The following is a 17,393-nucleotide window of genomic DNA, read 5'->3' as shown; positions in this document are numbered from 1 at the left end:
AAAATGAACAATGAACAGACCCAGAGCGTTCAACTCTAAAAACCCATAAAAAAACCCAGCTGTGCTCAAAAAACAATTAGGGAATATGGACAAGAAGCGAGTCGTTTAGTCGACTTCCTCGACAGTGGGGCCATCGTCGCCGCCAGCGCCAGGAGCACCACCGGCACCGGGGAAGCCACCAGGGGCACCACCAGGTGCACCAGGCATGCCACCAGGAGCGCCACCAGCACCGTAGAACTTCATCATGATGGGGTTGGCAACAGCCTCAAGCTCCTTCTGGTGCTCCTCGTACTCCTCCTTGGTAGCCTGCTGGCTCTCGTCAAGCCAGCTGACAATCTTGTTGATCTCAGCGTTAAGCTTCTCCTTGTCGGCAGCGTCAAGCTTCTCGTCAACCTTGGAGTCTTGGAGAGTGTTGCGCAGAGAGTAGGCGTACGACTCAAGGCCGTTCTTGGCAGAGACACGGGCGGCCTCAGCCTCATCCTCCTCCTTAAACTTCTCGGCCTCAGCAAGCATGCGCTCGATATCCTCCTTGGAAAGGCGGCCCTTGTCGTTGGTGATGGTGATCTGGTTGGTCTTGCCAGTACCCTTCTCAACAGCGGAGACGTTCATGATTCCGTTGGCGTCAAGGTCGAAAGTAACCTCGATCTGAGGAACACCGCGGGGAGCCGGGGGGATGCCGGTAAGCTCGAACTTGCCCAGCAGGTTGTTGTCCTTGGTGCGCTGGCGCTCACCCTCGTAGACCTGGATAAGCACACCAGGCTGGTTGTCTGAGAATGTGGAGAAGACCTCGGACTTCTTGGTGGGGATGGTGGTGTTGCGGGGGATCAGCTTGGTCATCATGCCACCAGCAGTCTCGATACCGAGCGAGAGGGGTGCCACATCGAGCAGCAGAATCTCGTTGGTGGACTTGGAGCTGGTGTCACCCGAAAGAATGGCAGCCTGGACGGCAGCACCGTAGGCGACGGCCTCGTCGGGGTTGATGGACTTGTTGGGCTCCTTGCCGTTGAAGTAGTCGGTAATGAGCTTCTGGATACGGGGGATACGAGTAGAACCTCCGACCAAGACGATCTCGTGGACCTGGGCCTTGTCGATCTTGGCGTCGGTCAAGACACGGTCAACAGGCTGCAGGGTGGAGCGGAACAGATCCTGGCAAAGCTCCTCGAAACGGGCACGGGTGATCGAGGTGTAGAAGTCGATACCCTCGTACAGCGAGTCGATCTCGATCGAGGTCTGAGCAGAGGAAGAAAGAGTGCGCTTCGCACGCTCGCAAGCAGTGCGCAGACGACGGAGGGCACGGGCGTTGGTAGTAAGGTCCTTCTGTAGAATTTGTTAGTATTTTGTTCTTTTGAAATTGTTTTTTGGAAGTCAGGGAAATTCCACTAACCTTGTGTTTACGCTTGAATTCGTTAGCGAAGTGAGTGACCAGACGGTTGTCAAAGTCCTCACCACCCAAGTGGGTGTCACCGGCAGTGGACTTGACCTCGAAGATACCCTCCTCGATGGTAAGGAGCGACACATCGAAAGTACCACCACCAAGATCGAAAATCAGCACGTTGCGCTCACCCTCGACCTTCTTGTCAAGACCATAGGCGATGGCAGCGGCAGTAGGCTCGTTAATGATACGGAGGACGTTCAGACCAGCGATGAGACCGGCATCCTTGGTGGCCTGACGCTGTGAGTCGTTGAAGTATGCGGGGACGGTGACAACAGCGTTGTTGACGGTGCCACCAAGGTAAGACTCAGCAGTCTCACGCATCTTGGTCAAGACCATGGAGGAGATCTCCTCAGGAGTGAACTGCTTTGTCTCTCCCTTGAACTCAACCTCAATGACGGGCTTGCCGGACCTCTCAACGACCTTGAAGGGGAAGTGCTTCATGTCGGCCTGGACCTCGGCGTCGGAGAACTTGCGACCAATCAACCTCTTCGCGTCGAAGACGGTGTTGTGGGGGTTCATAGCGACCTGGTTCTTGGCCGCATCTCCGATCAGACGCTCGGTATCCGTGAACGCCACGAAGGACGGGGTTGTGCGGTTACCCTGGTCATTGGCAATAATCTAATGAATATCAATGTTAGTATAAATGTCAAAGTAAAATATGATTGCTAAAGTGAGCTAAGATGCTTACCTCAATGCGGTCGTCACGGAAGATGCCGACGCAAGAGTAGGTTGTACCCAAGTCGATACCAACAGCGGGCGCCATCTTGAATGTGTTGATGTGCTCTCTTCTGTGGTTGGTTTTATGTATGATGATAGAAGAAGAAAAACGCGATTAAAAGGAAATGGGTATTATTAGCGCAGTTGTATGGGTGGTATGTGAAAAACAAGTGATCTGGATTCGAAAGAGAAATGCTGTGGTGATTGTGTACAAGAGACTGTCTTTAAATGTAGCCCAAGAGCCTGATAGAGGGGCGAGTGGTTGGCGGGGCAGAGCCTTTCAAAGAGAAGCTTCTGGAATTGGAAAGAAAAGGCTCCCTCTGAGTTGAAGGTGAGCGAGGGCACTAGAATGACCCCTGTGCTTCCTGCCCTTTCTGGAAGTCACCACCCCCGTCCATTCCTTTCTGTTAACTTCTACCCCTGGGAATTAGCCACAACAAGCCTCAAATTTGTGGCTCAACATATGGGCTTTGATAATCCCACGCCGCCAACCTTGCTGAACAGCGATTCAATGACGAAAACGGGATGGAATTTTTTTTCTAAAAATTCGACAAGCTCACAAACCGTCAGCAGCGGGCCAGAAGGCTTTGGATGCGGTGACACTTCACTGCCACTGTCTATTTGCCATTCCTGAATTTGCTTCTGTACACCTTGTAAAATTGTAAGATTGACCTACGTGGCATGGAAATTTGATTACTCAGTAACTACAATGATTGATTCCCTTTACTGTTGCTAAGCTGAAAGCTCAAGATCATGCTCTCGACCAGCCTCACGATCTTGGGATGGTTGGATTGAGTCTAACCCCAATTTCCCCATTCGGCAGTCAGTCTGGGGCATATGGGTTTTTTTTTTTCTTTCTTTCTCTCTCTTTCTTTTATTTATTATTCTTTTATCTTTTATCCTTGTTTAAATAGTATACGCCAGTGCTTTCTATGCGGCATTCTACTCGGGCTCCGTACGAACATGTAGCCTTATTACCTGTTTTGTTTTTTTGCCGAAAAGGTAGCATGATCGACACCACTCTTCAATTTTCTTCCAGCTGAATCTGTGGACCTTTATGGCGTGGTATTCCCATACATCTCAGACGAGCCATGGATAGCATGCAAAAAATGGAAGCTTCCACAAGCTTTGTATTTATCATTGATCCCAACAACTTCAAACCCACTAACTGAAGCTTTTCTGGCAGTTTCCTTTGCTGGAAGAGAGCTTGGTAATCAATGAAACAGATCATGGTACTGCCGACTGTTAGTGTTTCGATGGCTACTCTGCGCGGTTTTCGATCATGAAGGATCATAATCGAAGAAGCACCATCAGCTGGTAGGCCAGACAACAGTGCAGTCTTGCTTGCGTCACCGCTTTTCGATCAGGGGAAAATGCAGGCGACAGACAGGGATGTCCCACATAATGCTTGTAGCTGCCCGACTAGTTTTGAAGGTAGAGGAGCCTTTCATGGTTAAAGTGTGAAAGGCACTTCCAGTCAATTCTTTTGCGGAGCAGTTGTTTCGATGGAAACACTAATATTCAATGTCTACCTGTCTATCTTGACACCTACGGTTTACGTCGGCTTCATGTTTCCAGACTCAAGTTAGATATACCTGCACTTGCAGATAGGCACCAATGCGACAGCCAGGCACTTATGCGTGCTTGTGGGTGCGTCGGTGCGGATAGTGACTCTGCGGGGTCAAATTTGACCGCCCAGCAACAAACAGATGGAACCGTATCAAATGCTGCAGACAAGCTACCCCTCCGTTGCATGCTTCTCCACATTTTCAAACATCAGGCAAGCTGTGATGGCGCTGCTGCAGGTCGGAATCAACGGTGGCGCATGCTTCCTATCGGAAAAGGCATCATCCAAAACATCTTCGCATTGATCGATATACTGCGGACAATTTCTTTTTTCTCCACTTGCCTGAGCACGCGCATCAAGTCAACGACGCAAGCAAGCAGGATGTTAATCAAAGAAAGCCACGCCGACGTGCAGACCACCGTCAATGGCGTCGAATCCACTATGAGTGAGGCTGTCATCGCCCCTAGAATAGCTATCAGAATGCTTTGCTTTAGCCCATTCCTAACAATCAAGGATCTAATATAGGGATATTCGTGTTTCATCCTACGATCCCGCAGTATCCTAATGCGTAGGCACCACAGCAATGGCTTGCAATCCAGACTAGCTGTTTGTTGTTAGACTTGGCTGATCTGCTCTATAGTCGCTTCCCCGGAGTAGTAATCTTCAGCGAGATCTACCAGGGTTCGTTGTTACTCTTCTCGAATCAATGAGCAGTCTCACTCAGATGGTCAAATCCCGTTCCATGGGATTTGGTGCTTCAATTTACTCATTCAACGAAACTCAGTGCTGCCATGAACGTGTCCTCTTGCTCACGCTGCTGACACCAGACGCTTCTTTGTATTGCAGTCACCGGTCCCGTGGCACGGTTTGCTCGGCAAATCGCTGGCCAGGGGTACATTGTGGCGGCTCCAAGCAGTTATCACGACTTCACAGGACCTGAGCCACTGGCCTATGATGTTCCTGGAACAGATCAAGGCAATGAGTGGAAAATCAAGAAGGTCTGCCGTCCTTGCTTGGGATAAAGGTACCTGTGCTTGGCTAATGCTACGTATGGCCTTCCCCAGACACTCGAGTCGTACGATGAGGACTCTCACAAGTCGGTAGACTACCTCCTGAGTCTGCCTACTTGCACTGGCTTGATCGGGGCCACAGGAATGTGCCTAGGAGGCCATCTCGCACTTAGGGCTAGTGTAAGTGATGGGTGTTTTCCTCGTCAACCCGGATCCTCTTCTACTACAGGCTGCCATGAAAGAAATTATGCGATTATGACATGGTCTCAACTAATCATCTGCCGCCCTCAGTTGGACCCTCGCATCTCGGCCTGTGTTGCATACTTTGCCACCGATGTCCACTCACGTACCCTCGGCCCCTATGAGAGTGCCAACACAGCATATGATGCCCCGGCCAACTCGAATCATACTATCGACCATTTCTCCAAGCTCAAGGCTGAAGTTGCCATGATCTTTGGTATCAAGGATACGCACGTGCCTGATGCAGGTCGAGACTTGATCCGGCAGAAGCTGCGCGAGGCCGGTACCGTGTTCAGTTTCTACGAGTTTGCCTGGGCACAGCACGCCTTCATTCGCGATGAGCTTAGCAAGGGTCGCTATGATCCGGCAATCACCAAGGTCTGCTTCGAAGTTCTGCTCGAGCTCTTTGGCCGTACGCTCAAGACAGACTTGGGTCAGCGGGATGGAACGGAGCAAAAGGTTGAACACGTCTGCTAAACCTCTTGTGGAGTTCTAGAGGAGGTGCACGACAAGCAACTGTGTATGCTGCAGTAGCTTTCATTGAAGAGGCAATCGATCTACCGGTCTATATATCTGATCTTCCCTGTGGGGTCACCTTCCGAGATGAATATTTGCTATTGATGCCCACTTTTGGAAGCTTTGATGGCAGTTGTCTGTCCACAATGATTAACCCTTGATATCAACTTAGACACAGTGAACAAATTGCTCAACATTCGGATGCAAAAAACCATGGCTTCCCAGACGCTGTGGCTCCGAGGAGATGCCTCGAAGCCGTTCTTTTGTTCTGTCCCAGCACTTGATGCAAACCGCTGAATAAATGGAGCACGGGGACACCCGGCTACCCCGGTGTTCGCCCGCTCCGCTCCAATCCCGCTCCGTGCGGCGCCGGTGGCAACAAGTGACGCCGTTCCAGAAAAATTTTGATACCGACGAGACCCTTGGGACCCATAGGGTGGCGGCCACGAGAGTCTCCATCCGCTTTCCCGAATGGCTACCCGACCTGCAAGTAGCGAGCAAGCTTGGCATCCGAAGGGACAGGACAGTTGCAACACGACTTTACTAGTAGGAGAAATGTCTCCACCCACAGCTGCAGTCTATCCTGGTTATTGGAATCAAAAAGCTGGGTAGGATTTGTCCAATTGGTGACATTTGGTAGCCGAGAATGGCAAGTATAAGCAAGCGGACATTTCTTCTTTGGGATTTAAAGTCGATGGATCAAGCCATAGCGGCTTTTTGTTTGGCTTTCCTTTTTTCCCCCGTCAAGGATCGTTGTTACAGTGACGTCATTTTACCAATTTTCTTGAAATCGCACAGCTACTCTTATACGCTTGGAGATCACCTCCGCGGATCCTCAAATAAGGCAAAGCCGTTGGCCCCCTTTTCTCACCCCAGATTCCTTTTTACATTTCAGGGTTCCAATCGCCCGAAAGCGGCACATAACCGGAAAAAAAAGACTGACTTGTGCATAGACCGACAAGGCTGCCGATTTGTTGATCATGACCCGCGCTTAGGGATGCCGTAACGTCACTCCCTATAATGCAAAACCCTGGCTAGCATGTATTACTGCAATCTCTTGGAATGTGCCAAAGCTCGCTGAAGATATAGAGCGGGGGGACGGAAGCGCTACAAGACTTCCACCCCACTGCCCCCAGCCTTTGCAAAATATCAAACCTAAGTTATTCTAGTCCTAGGTCTAAAACTAACTATACCAAATGTCTTGTTCATCTTTGTCTCCATATGCCACTAGACGATAACCCTCATGCCACTTGAGGACGAAACACGCGATACGCGAACACCCAAGGCACGATATCACGAACTCGACGCCAATTTTTTTTTTCTTTGTCCTCTTAGAATTTCATATTCAAGTATATATACCCATACAGCTGTAATACATAATTCTCGACGCTCGGGAGGCGGCCCATATACTTTCACAAAGCCCACTGGATTTTGTCCATCATTCACACACGTTCGAATACTGAAAAGAAAAGAAACTTGACAAAATGCCCAAGTCAAAGATGCATACGTTGAGGAAGCTTGTGTATGTCTCAAACTCTACACACATCCAACCAACCCACTCCACCGTCCGCCCATGTATACTAACACCAAAAAAAAAACCCCCAAAGCAGCCACGTCGGACCCAAGCGCGTCCAAGAACCAGACGACGACCTCCTCATGGTCGGCAAGTCCGAAGTGCCAGTTTCCCCTCTGGACCAGCCGCCGGCGCACCTGGTGCAATCCATGAACAACCGTCCTCGCAACCCGCCGTCCCCACCATCACCTCGCCACAGCACCAACCAACACCACACCAACGCTCCCACGGCGGCCGGCGGAGCCAAGCGCACCGACAGCCCGCCCAGGACGCCACCGCAGTCGTTCCGCAGCGCCGACAGCCTCAGCCTGAACGGCTACCGTCGCTCGCCCGCCCCGGAGCCCATCATGGAGGTCGACGAGGTCGACGACGGCTTGCCGCTGGACGGCGGTGCCGCGCGTGCGTCCTGGTCGACTGGCACCGTGGAGATGGGGGGCTCGCCGGCAGGGTCGGAAGAGTCTATTGGCAATGCGGCTGGTGCACCCGTCGACAAGACCGCCGGGCCGGTTGAGGCGACGGCGAGGAGTGCAGGCGGGAACAGGAAGAAGACTGCGGGGAGGAGGACGTTTACTGCGTATAGCCCGGATAGGGCGGTTAACATGCAGGCTAGGGCACAGCTTTATACCTGTATTTCATGACCAGTGGGAGACGTTTTGCGTTGCTTAAAAGGATGCTTTGGGAGGCTCAGACGGCCCCAGGCAAGCTTAGAGGGGAATGTAATCAACACTTTTTTTTATTTTGTTTTATTTTTTATTTTTCTTCCTTTTCTCTTTCTGGCTTTTGTGGAGTAATATATGCTGGCGTTGTTCCTTACTTTGTTGGCGTTGGTTTGTTTTGAGGTTGGGATTCTCAGATACAATTCTTTTCTCTATTTCACAATGACAAACATACTCTGATATGATATAGGGTGCGTGCACGGAAAAGAGTCTTTCGCATGATATCGTAGTGCTGATTTTATCAACATGTTTGTTTGTCAAGTGCATCTGCCGGAAAATAAAAACGCCTACCCTGGCAACCAAGCCCCATATATGTGCACGCAATTCCTGGGATGTGTTTTGAATAAATTGACCGCAACAACAGAAAGAAACGACAATAAGTAAAAACAAGTGTAGAAAGAAGTTTCCGAAAACTTGTACCGGCGATGCAAGGCCTAGAGACCAAAGAAAGAGTAAAAAAAAAAATATAAAAAAAGAAAGCCAAAATTGTATATATGTAAGAAAAAGAGAATCAAAAAAAAAAAGAAAAAAGAGGTGGAATCACAATTCCACGTTCCCCCGAACCGGAGTCGAGCCGGTGACCTTCTGATTACAACTTGACAGATTACAGTCAGACGTGATGAACCAACTACACCATCAGGGGTTTGAATGTGGAGTTCAAGTAGCTCCGGTCACGATTTATCATCTTCCGTCGATTTTGCCAACTGGAACTGCGTTTCCAACGGCGAGCTGATGTCATGCCCGAGCGTCAACCCAGCCTGCGTCTGTCCGCTGTGCTCCGACGGACCATAGTAGCCGTGCATGACTTCCGAGTTCTCACTCACGACGTCGAGCGGCTGCTGGCCGGTGCGCTGATGCACCATCGGTGGACGGGCCAAGGTCGTTGGCGCAGACGCCCCGCTGCTGGCCGCTCGTCTCCGCGCGCCTCCCGGACCTTCGTCTGCCTGCAGCTCCGCCACCTGTTGGCCCTGTCCGAGTTCGGCGGGGAGGTTGGGCGATCCCAGACCTGCGGCCGGGAGCTCGACGCTGCTGCTCTTGGACGAGAGCTCGCTGGCGTTGCTCACGTGGCGGGCGCGCTTCGTCGCGGCGGCGTTGACAGTGGTGGAGCTCATCAGCTCGGCCACGTTTGATCCGCCAGTCGTTGACGAGTCCAGGCTGGAGCGAATGCCGAGGCCGCCGGTTGTTTGGCCCGAGTGGCGGTTTGCATAAGTGCCGGCTGGCAGGTCAAAGTAGCCGGCTTGGCTTGCAGCCGACGAGTCGATGCTCATGTGTCGCAGGTCCGGGGTTGGGCGGGAGGACGGCATCGAAATCACATCCGAGTCGGCGCGGTTGAATGAATGGGGCGCCGTCGTCGACACGGCGGTCCGAGTCTCGAGTAGGTCGTCGTACTCCATCGCATCGATGGTAGACTGGGTTGGCCTGGGATAAGGGGTGACGCGGATTTGGGTCATGCCGCTCTTACCGCCCGTCTTGGAGCTTCGGCCACCAACAGAGGACGTACCGAGGGCCGTCGACTCTGCTATAACCTGCTCGTGCTTTCTGAGACGGCGGAAGATGAGGAATGTTGCCACCAGGACAATGACTACAAGAGCTGCGACGCCTCCGGCAATGCCGCCGATCTGGGCGCTGGTGAGCCCACCGGAGCCTTCTGGGGCTTGGACGGGTTCGACCTTGGGTACCGACGTGACAAAAAGTTTGGGAAGGCCGAAGTTCGTATCACTAGGGATCGCCGAGGGAACGGGAGTCGACACTGTTGTAACCACGGCGGTGACTATCGTGGTTCTACCGCTCGTAACGGCAGTGGAAGCCTTTGTAATGACAAAGGTCTGGGGCGTGGTCGCATAGCACAGGTTTTTCCCGCAAGCCATTCCGCTCCTGCAACATCCCCCTCCATCGGACATGGGACACTGGAAATTACCGGCTGGACATTCGATGCTGTATGTAACGCCCTCAGGAGGAGAGCATCTGCCATCTCTTTCGCATACGTAACCTGTAAGACAAGGATTGAGTGTTAGATCCGAGAGTTTACCATATGGAGATAGAGGTGTCTATCAAAAAGAACGGTAGGTTTGGTTTGGTCAGAGCAAAGAAATTTCATCCTTACCTTCAGGACAACATCCAGTGCCGGCTTCTAGGGGACAGTTATAGTATCCCCTTCTCCCACAGGCCATGCCAGTCCCTGCTGTGGTCACAAAGCAGCTATCTGTAGCACAGCCATACCGTTGAGGGCAACAGTTGCCACCCAGTGAGTCTGGACATGAGTAATGGTCAACTGGGCAGGTCAGCGCGCGCCTTTCGAGAACGGCATGCTCAACGACGTGCACCTTTTGTATCCTGTGAACAATATCTTTCTTCCCTAGCAGTGAAGCGTCCACGGTGTTTTGAAGGAATGAACCCAATAGACATGCCACGACGACGCCCATTGTATTTGAGGGCAGAACGGTTGATCGCATTGCTGCTGATTTTTTTTTTTTTTTTTTTTGTTTTGGTTTGCTGCCAGAGAGGGCTCCGGAGTGTTGAGTCCGGGCCCCAGGTCCCAGGCTGGCGTACAAGAATATCTTGGCAACCTTTTTGGGGAGAAATGCAAGTATCCTCAAATACTGCACCGTAGATACCAGAGGTATATCGGTCCGGCTCCTACACTCTATTCCTTCTACTGTCCAAATTCATTGCATTCAATGCAGATAGACGAGAAAGTCGAGGCCAATTTTGCAAAAAAAAGGAAAAAAGAAAAAAAAAGACAGAGATGAACCAAAAGAAACGGAATCACGCGGGCAGGCACCAAAGAATGTATGCAGCGCAAAGTAAGGGCGGAGGAAACCGTGGTACTATCACAAAGTGGCTTATGCAGCAACCCCCAACTACATCCGTCAACCAGGCACTCGGTGTGCAAAGCAAAGTTCCTTCTCAGTGTGGGTGGGTGAGAGACTTTCGGAGTCGCAGCACATGCACAACCAACAACATTATTGAATGCCGCAACACCTCCGAACCACAAACTTTTTTTTTCTTGAGGTGTAAGCAAGGCTGAGGCCCAGCAACGTCGGTGGGCGACGAGGACGCGGTCCGGCTGGCAGCGTCACGGCAGTCATGTTATCGACTGCGCCATTGATATGCTGACGGATTGCAGCCAGTTCATAAACTACCTGCCTGAGTAGTAGCTTGGGTTCATGAAAACATATCTATTCAAGCAAGACTTCTTGCGCACAAGAAAACACAAGGCCGTCATAGTCATGAATGGACTTTTCATTTGTTATCGAGGCATTTGACCCTCAAACAGCATCGAGATCCACCGAAGAAGAAGAAGATTCTAAAAATGGAATAGAGAGACAGACGAGTAAAGCAGGTGAACAAAAGAAGAAAAGGTAGGATTGACGGAAGGGGAGGACCTGAGAAGAGGGTGTGTGTCTGCCATCTGTAGTAAGAATCCACAGTCGTGCCCAGAAGCCTAGCATCAGCACTACGGCACACACGCAACATGTCAGACTGGCGAATGAGAAGAGAGCCCTCGAAAACCGAATATGCACCATCGCAGGCTCACACACACCAATCAGCCTCAGGGGACAAGAGTGACAAGTGAAGATGGACTATTGTATGGGGGGGTTGCAAACGACCGAGAACGGACGACCCTCTCAGTCTCAATCCACAAATAATAGTCGTTGCAACGTGCCATTCCATTCCCGCGTTACCGCCATGGGTGCATGGCCTGGCTTTGCCTGGCCATTGAATGGAGAGGGTGGGAAAAGGAAGGAAGGCCGTTATGCACCAACAGAGATGCGGGGACATTTTGATTCCATGTATGCCAAGCGTGGTATTTTTTGCCTACCGAAAAAGCGAAGTCTTCGATCCATATTGGGAACGCCTCGATCCTTGCCTGCTTAACGCCGAGACGGCGTCTTTCCGTACCGGTATGTACGGAGTATCCTAGGTAGTTTTGGTCTAGGCAGCCATGGCTTGCATCGCTACTGTTACTGTATATCTTGCCCCGGTCAGCATCGTAATCTGGGCCTTCTGTATTTCTTTTTTTCTTCTTATTTTTTTGCTTACACGCAAACCCCATAAACCTAAGCTCGCATAAGGTGGTAGCGACAAAATCCAGTACAACCTCATAAGCCCCACGTGGTGGTTAGTGTTCTCTAATATAGTATACTGTCACTTTCGCACCAAATTACCCAAGCTGGGAGGGCTGCAGGGGGAGAGAGTTTCTGAGATGGACGTGTACGAGGGAGCAAGGGTTTGCCAATTCTCCAAAGCTTGGAATGCAACGGTTCCGACACCCCAGTGCGTACAGTAGTATCCTCAAGACCCACAACTGACGGACCGAATGATCGGGCATGTGACCGTTCAATGCTTGATTTGCTAGTGAATCTTGCAAGAATAAAAATCTGAATGTTGCGGAGGAGTATGTTCGTAGAGATCGTTGTCATTGAAGATCAGAAGGCACAAATCAATGGGGCGATTTCAGGTAGAGCAAGTTGCAGACAACAATCAAGATTGGGGCATCTGCTGGCGAGGCTGGACATGTCCTCGGGTTAGGGTCTGTAAGGTGTGTTCGAAGTACCTCCCAAGGTATTCAACCGGTAAAAGCCGAACGTGGAGGGGGCCGTGATCCTCCACCGTCGGTTAAGGTGGGCTCGGCGATGTGAAGAATCAAAGAATTGCATTCTCCTCCACTTTACTGTCACCTACTATGGTACAATACAAGGCGCGTACCCCTACATTCCAACCCTCTTGGTCTCCATCCCTTACAAAACACCCACCAAATGTTTACGTAAAGACAGGACTGTGTCAGGTACTTAGCAAGTAGTGTACAAGTAGACACGTGAGAAAAAAAATGATGTAGATGCTTTGTACCTAAGTACCTACCTACTTATATACCTACCTGCCAATCGCTACCTACCTAGGTACGAAGTATGTAAGTGCCCCCCAGGGTATTTACCCAGAGATCTACTCGGCCTAGTGGCGATGCTTCGAATCGTGACGCTGCCTCTATCCAATACGCCCTTCTCAGGAAAATACTTGAAAAAAAAAGTCCAAAACTCCGACGTTGCATCAATCGTACCACGTAAAAAAAAAAAAAAAAAAAAAAAAACACAGTGGATTAGCATTGATTCATATCATCGACGCGAGATGGAATCTGGCAGATGTAATAAGCACCATCCAAGGCATCGGGACATTTGCCCCTTTTAGTAGCCGAGTCCAAGCTAAGTCCTCATTATACCCCATACAAAATGGTCGCGAACCCAGTTGCCGATGGGCAGGACGTAACGTGTATACGGTATAGGTATAGGCACATAAGAAAGAAAGAAAAAGAAAAAAAAGAGGCACAAGCAGGGTACTGTAGGTAATTACCCCCTCCAAAAACTCCCTAGCGGGCTTCTTTGCGCGTGACCACATTTCTCCAAGGCCAACCCCGCAAATTTCTCCACGTCTCGCCCGCCAGGTACGACACCACAGCCCTCCAGTGTTCCATAGAGCCCCCCCGGGGGAGGCCCAGGGTATGCCCAGCGATGATTTACGCGGAGCCGTGGCGTGTGGAGGGGAGGGGAAAACAAAAAGAGGAAAAAGGAGAGCTTGAAAAATGGGGATCGTCGACTTTGCTCGGGCTCTCACTTATTTCTCAATCGCGCTTAGGCGGTCCCTTTTTATTGCTGGTGCCGGGTTTTCTATTTTATTCTTTTTTGTCCCCATCGTTTTTTCCCCTTAGTTTTGGGCTTTAACAATACTCTAGCTTGCCCTACTCACCCACCCGGTCGTGGTCGTTGTTTTAAACAAAAGGATGCAAAATTGCTGCCATATACACGACTGCAGACTTCAACTGATGGAATAGCCCCCAATTTGCCATCATGCTGCTATTCACAAAACTCGCGGCTCCCAAGGCCCCGAAGCGTCGGTCAAGAGCTGGTGAGTTTGGCTGACTTGTAGCGCGGTACAATTGCCATCTGTGGACTGGTTGACTGACTTTAACGTCCTTCTTGGCCACTATTCTAGGTTGCACATCCTGGTATGATCTTCCCGCCATTGCTTGAACTGTTTTTTCAGCTGCTCAGATAGGATCGCTAACACACAATCCCCCATGTTACAGCAAAGAAAGGGTCCGTTCTGTTCTCAGCTTCACTTGCTTGCCTAGTACTACTACGCCACCCCCCACGCTTCAGCCGCTTATCCCCATTGCAATCACGGCGTGGTTGGGAGGGATACGCTATGCGGCCACTATACTTTTTTTTTTTTTTTTTTTTTTTGCAAATCACATGCGAAAAGCGTTTCTCTAACAAAGCTAACTGTTGAGATTTGGCAAAACATAGAAAAAGAAATGTAACGAGGAAAGACCACAGTGCTCCCGCTGTGCGGAGCGAGGGAGCTCCTGTGTATATGAGCCCGTTAGGCCTAGGCAGCGCAGGAAGCGTGATTCTTTCATTTCCTCGCTGACCGACGCGTCTACCAACGGAGCACACCAGCGTGAGGCTGCAGAGGACGACCATGGCGCCCGATTTGATAGGTTCGACGCCTGCGAGAACCGCCTCAGCCAACATCAACGCGTCTCACATGACTGGGGCCATCAGCCTTGGCAAGCGAGCATGCCTGATCCCTTTGACGACGATCTCATCTTCTCTCCACTTGACGACACTTTTGATCCAAATGTGCTTCTGGCACCTCCACTAGAGACCAGTTCAGTTATAATAACTCCGGACGAGGACTTTACCGGGCCAAGGCTCAACTCGACCACTCAGCCAAGAGTGCTCATATACGACGAAGATGACGACGACGGCGAGGAGGAAATCGACATTGCAGGAGGAGGTGCAGGACTGATTGGAATAAAGCACGATAGGAGGAGCTCGTTCACATCGACGACAACCGTGGCAACAAACACAACAGCCGGAAACACTATATTCAGCACAGACCTTACAATATGCTCCCCTGCGACTGTCCGCTCGCCTCTCCTTGAGTTCACATGCCCTTCTTTCTCGGAATTTTCCGAAAACCCTCGCCAAAGGTCACTGGTGGATCATTTCTGCAACGTCCTTTCTCATTTGATTGTCTTCCGTGAGGAAACGGGTAATCCATTTCAGCAGCTCGTTCTGCCACTGATGCGTGGTGGTGGCGGCGGCGGCAACAATTCTCCCGTTGCCGATGCGGTCTTTGCGCTCGCAGGAGCGCACTTGGAACACAGAGGTGTGGATGCTAAAGAGGGCGATAAGTCGCTATACTTTCATCACCGGGCAATTCAGGGGCTTGCGGGGTTGATACGTATGCACAATGCAGGCGTGAATAGGAATGAGGTCTTGGCGGCTATCATGCTACTCATTTACTACGAAGTGGTGAGATCCGCACATCATTATATGGTCACTCTTGGTGATGTGTTACTAACTTTGACCCAAAATAGCTGGTTCAGAGAGGTCGCTCTAATATTGTCGAGGGTCACCTGAAGGGCGCTCTCACAGTCATGTGCTCAAATCCCGAGCCCTTGGATTCGACGGGAATCTTCTTAGAGCGAGTGAGTATACCTTTTTCACACTGATTTAGAAGAAGAAAAGGATAGTTTCTGACCAGCCCCTTTAGGCATTCCGCTTCTACGACGTGATCGCGGCTCTTTCATTTGGCACAGCGCCACTCTCCACCGCCCCGGCAGCAGGTTGTCTTGTGCCATTCCCGATATCGGCACCTACCGCAACGTCCACTCTCAACAACGTGGACAGTCTATTAGGCATGGCCACAACGCTGTGGCCCATAATACATCGTCTATCCGCCCTCCTCCCGCTCAAGACCGACGTCGCAAAGGCGCGTGATGCTGGCCACAACGGCAAGGTCGCGGTGCTGCGGACCGAATTTGAAACCACAGTAGGCGCTGTAGAGGCTGCATTGCTTGGATGGACCCCCAACCTGCCGACCGGATGGGTTCTTCACCAGAGCGATCCAACCAAGCTGGTGGAAGATACCACAGCTGCGAAAGACGAAACACCTGCAGGGGAAGAGAAGAGGTCAGGTGGCGTTTCGGCCCGCCTTCATTCGATTCTCAACAATGCCCTCGCCTACCGCAACTCGGCCCTCGTCTACTTGTACCGTACTGTGCTCTCGCACCCGCGCGACCACCCGCTCGTCCAGCGCCACGCAAACCTCTCGCTGAGGCACTGCGCGGCGACGGTGGAACACCAGGGGCCCATGGGCGCGCTGCTGTGGCCGCTGTTTGTCGCTGCGTGTGAGGCTGCGACCGAGGCCGACCGAGATACTGCGCGGACGGCTTTCGCGGCCATCGACAAGAGACAAGGCATGACCAACATCGAGCGGGCATGGGACATTGTTCAAGAAGTTTGGAGAAGGGCGGAGGGCGGGGTTGGAGAGGCCGTGAAGGGAGATGGTGTGGGCTCAGGCTCGAGCCCTGCTCAGCTGTCCATGGCCTGCTCCCGAGAAATAAAGGGGACGGCTGATATGTGGAGGGTGGTTAGCAAGGAAATGGGCGTCAACATTGTTTTTGGTTGATGGGCACGAACAAGAAAGAAAAAAAAAGAGAAAAAAAAAACAATATGGGACGTGATGACAAGGACATGACGGATGAGGATCAGGCAGCACGAATCTTGGAAAGGGGTGATGTTCAAGGGCTCAGGGGCTGGAAAAGTTGGTCTCTTTGAAGCTTGGAATACTGTAATTATCAGCACAACGATACCAGACAATTCTGTGTACTTTATTATTTTGCGGCAGCTTGTACAAGACACTTCTGAGATTCTCGCTTTATTTGCAATCTTTGTTTGTTCTTAGCTATCAAGGTTCATTCAGATCATTCAGACCAAAACAACAAAACAGGCATCGAAGATCAATGGTTGATGAACGACCCCCATTGCCCAACGGACTTTGCCAGGTGCATTACTCTCACTGGAGGAAAGTCGTGACGGCTTGTCTTAATATTATCTATATCCAAAACTTTGACGTCTCACGAACCCTTTGTTGCGGGACATCGTAGTAGCCGTACTTGATCACGCTGTCTTCCCCCTGAGCTTGGCCCTCATGATTTATCTCGGAAGAGAGGAACTGTGCCTTGCTTTACTGTAGGACAGCATGAAAACACGAGGTTTGTATAATTTTGGAAGCGGAGACACAAAGGACGAAAGACAAAAGACAACACGCAGCTAGCCGCACGTGTATATATGAATGGCATGGTTGGTTGGTAGCCGGTACCTGGCAAAGCCTGGGTGCCTGCTTGGTGAGTTAGTTGGGCTTCAGCTGAAAAGCGTCTCCCCCCGTAAGCTGCGCTGATAAACAAATGTCTTGGTATACTTGCTGAATGGACCAGCGAGGCAGGTGTTAACCAACCCACACAGGGGGAGCGGGTTGTGATATTTGTGGTGATTATGAAATATTTCTTTATCTCTATCAAAGATTGAGCTGAGCCATGGGGATCAAAGTAGGTAGGTCCTTTGAGCCCCCGATTGACGAGATGGTAAGTATGGCTTGCAGGGGAAGCAAAGAAAAGATCCTTACCTACAAAACTGGCGAACAAAAGGGCGAAAGAAGTGGCTGGTCAGTCTTTAGCGGGCCGTCAAGGGTAGGCTGGTATCCCTGGCGCTTGGCGGTAGTTGCACCTTCCAGAAACGAAACCATCCCCCGCAACGAGGTCATATTAGCTTGG

General features: G+C 51.0%; 5 protein-coding genes across 5 annotated transcripts; 3 read left to right on the top strand and 2 right to left on the bottom strand.

Moving 5' to 3' along the window:
• Window positions 1–105: 105 nt before the first annotated feature.
• On the bottom strand, window positions 106–2,394 carry PgNI_06044 (uncharacterized protein; the record flags this gene model as incomplete). Its single annotated transcript, XM_031126073.1, has 3 exons — window positions 2,124–2,394; window positions 1,385–2,053; window positions 106–1,317 (listed from the first exon to the last, which is right to left on the bottom strand). The coding sequence occupies exons 1-3, from the start codon at window positions 2,196–2,198 to the stop codon at window positions 106–108; spliced, it is 1,956 nt and encodes a 651-aa protein (XP_030982166.1). The 5' UTR covers window positions 2,199–2,394.
• Window positions 2,395–3,525: 1,131 nt separating this feature from the next.
• PgNI_06043 (uncharacterized protein) lies at window positions 3,526–5,646 on the top strand (the record flags this gene model as incomplete). Its single annotated transcript, XM_031126072.1, has 7 exons — window positions 3,526–3,586; window positions 3,760–4,164; window positions 4,245–4,287; window positions 4,360–4,400; window positions 4,566–4,717; window positions 4,784–4,909; window positions 5,021–5,646. The coding sequence occupies 7 exons, from the start codon at window positions 3,526–3,528 to the stop codon at window positions 5,444–5,446; spliced, it is 1,254 nt and encodes a 417-aa protein (XP_030982171.1). The 3' UTR covers window positions 5,447–5,646.
• A 1,323-nt stretch (window positions 5,647–6,969) lies between these two features.
• Window positions 6,970–7,696, top strand: PgNI_06042 (uncharacterized protein; the record flags this gene model as incomplete). Its single annotated transcript, XM_031126071.1, has 2 exons — window positions 6,970–7,007; window positions 7,093–7,696. The coding sequence occupies 2 exons, from the start codon at window positions 6,970–6,972 to the stop codon at window positions 7,694–7,696; spliced, it is 642 nt and encodes a 213-aa protein (XP_030982172.1).
• Window positions 7,697–7,886: 190 nt separating this feature from the next.
• PgNI_06041 (uncharacterized protein) lies at window positions 7,887–10,310 on the bottom strand. The gene is made up of 2 exons (XM_031126070.1): window positions 9,879–10,310; window positions 7,887–9,764 (listed from the first exon to the last, which is right to left on the bottom strand). The coding sequence occupies exons 1-2, from the start codon at window positions 10,225–10,227 to the stop codon at window positions 8,446–8,448; spliced, it is 1,668 nt and encodes a 555-aa protein (XP_030982169.1). The 5' UTR covers window positions 10,228–10,310; the 3' UTR covers window positions 7,887–8,445.
• Window positions 10,311–13,617: 3,307 nt separating this feature from the next.
• Window positions 13,618–16,249, top strand: PgNI_06040 (uncharacterized protein; the record flags this gene model as incomplete). The annotated part of the gene is made up of 6 exons (XM_031126069.1): window positions 13,618–13,675; window positions 13,763–13,775; window positions 13,857–13,866; window positions 14,077–15,090; window positions 15,156–15,266; window positions 15,332–16,249. The coding sequence occupies 6 exons, from the start codon at window positions 13,618–13,620 to the stop codon at window positions 16,247–16,249; spliced, it is 2,124 nt and encodes a 707-aa protein (XP_030982170.1).
• Between the last annotated feature and the right edge of the window lie 1,144 nt (window positions 16,250–17,393).

Source organism: Pyricularia grisea, chromosome I (assembly GCF_004355905.1).
Source record: "Pyricularia grisea strain NI907 chromosome I, whole genome shotgun sequence".
Taxonomy (NCBI): Eukaryota; Fungi; Ascomycota; class Sordariomycetes; order Magnaporthales; family Pyriculariaceae; genus Pyricularia; species Pyricularia grisea.
The sequence above is the reverse complement of the archived record's forward strand: the minus strand, read 5'-3'. Positions and strand labels throughout refer to the sequence as shown.

Bases quoted from the DNA above. Each gene is read 5' to 3' on its own strand.
- PgNI_06041 (XM_031126070.1), bottom strand. From the start codon at position 10,227: ATGCGATCAACCGTTCTGCCCTCAAATACAATGGGCGTCGTCGTGGCA. The intron at 9,765-9,878 runs GTAAGGATGAAA...CTTGTCTTACAG, and splicing joins CACTGGATGTTGTCCTGAAG to GTTACGTATGCGAAAGAGAT.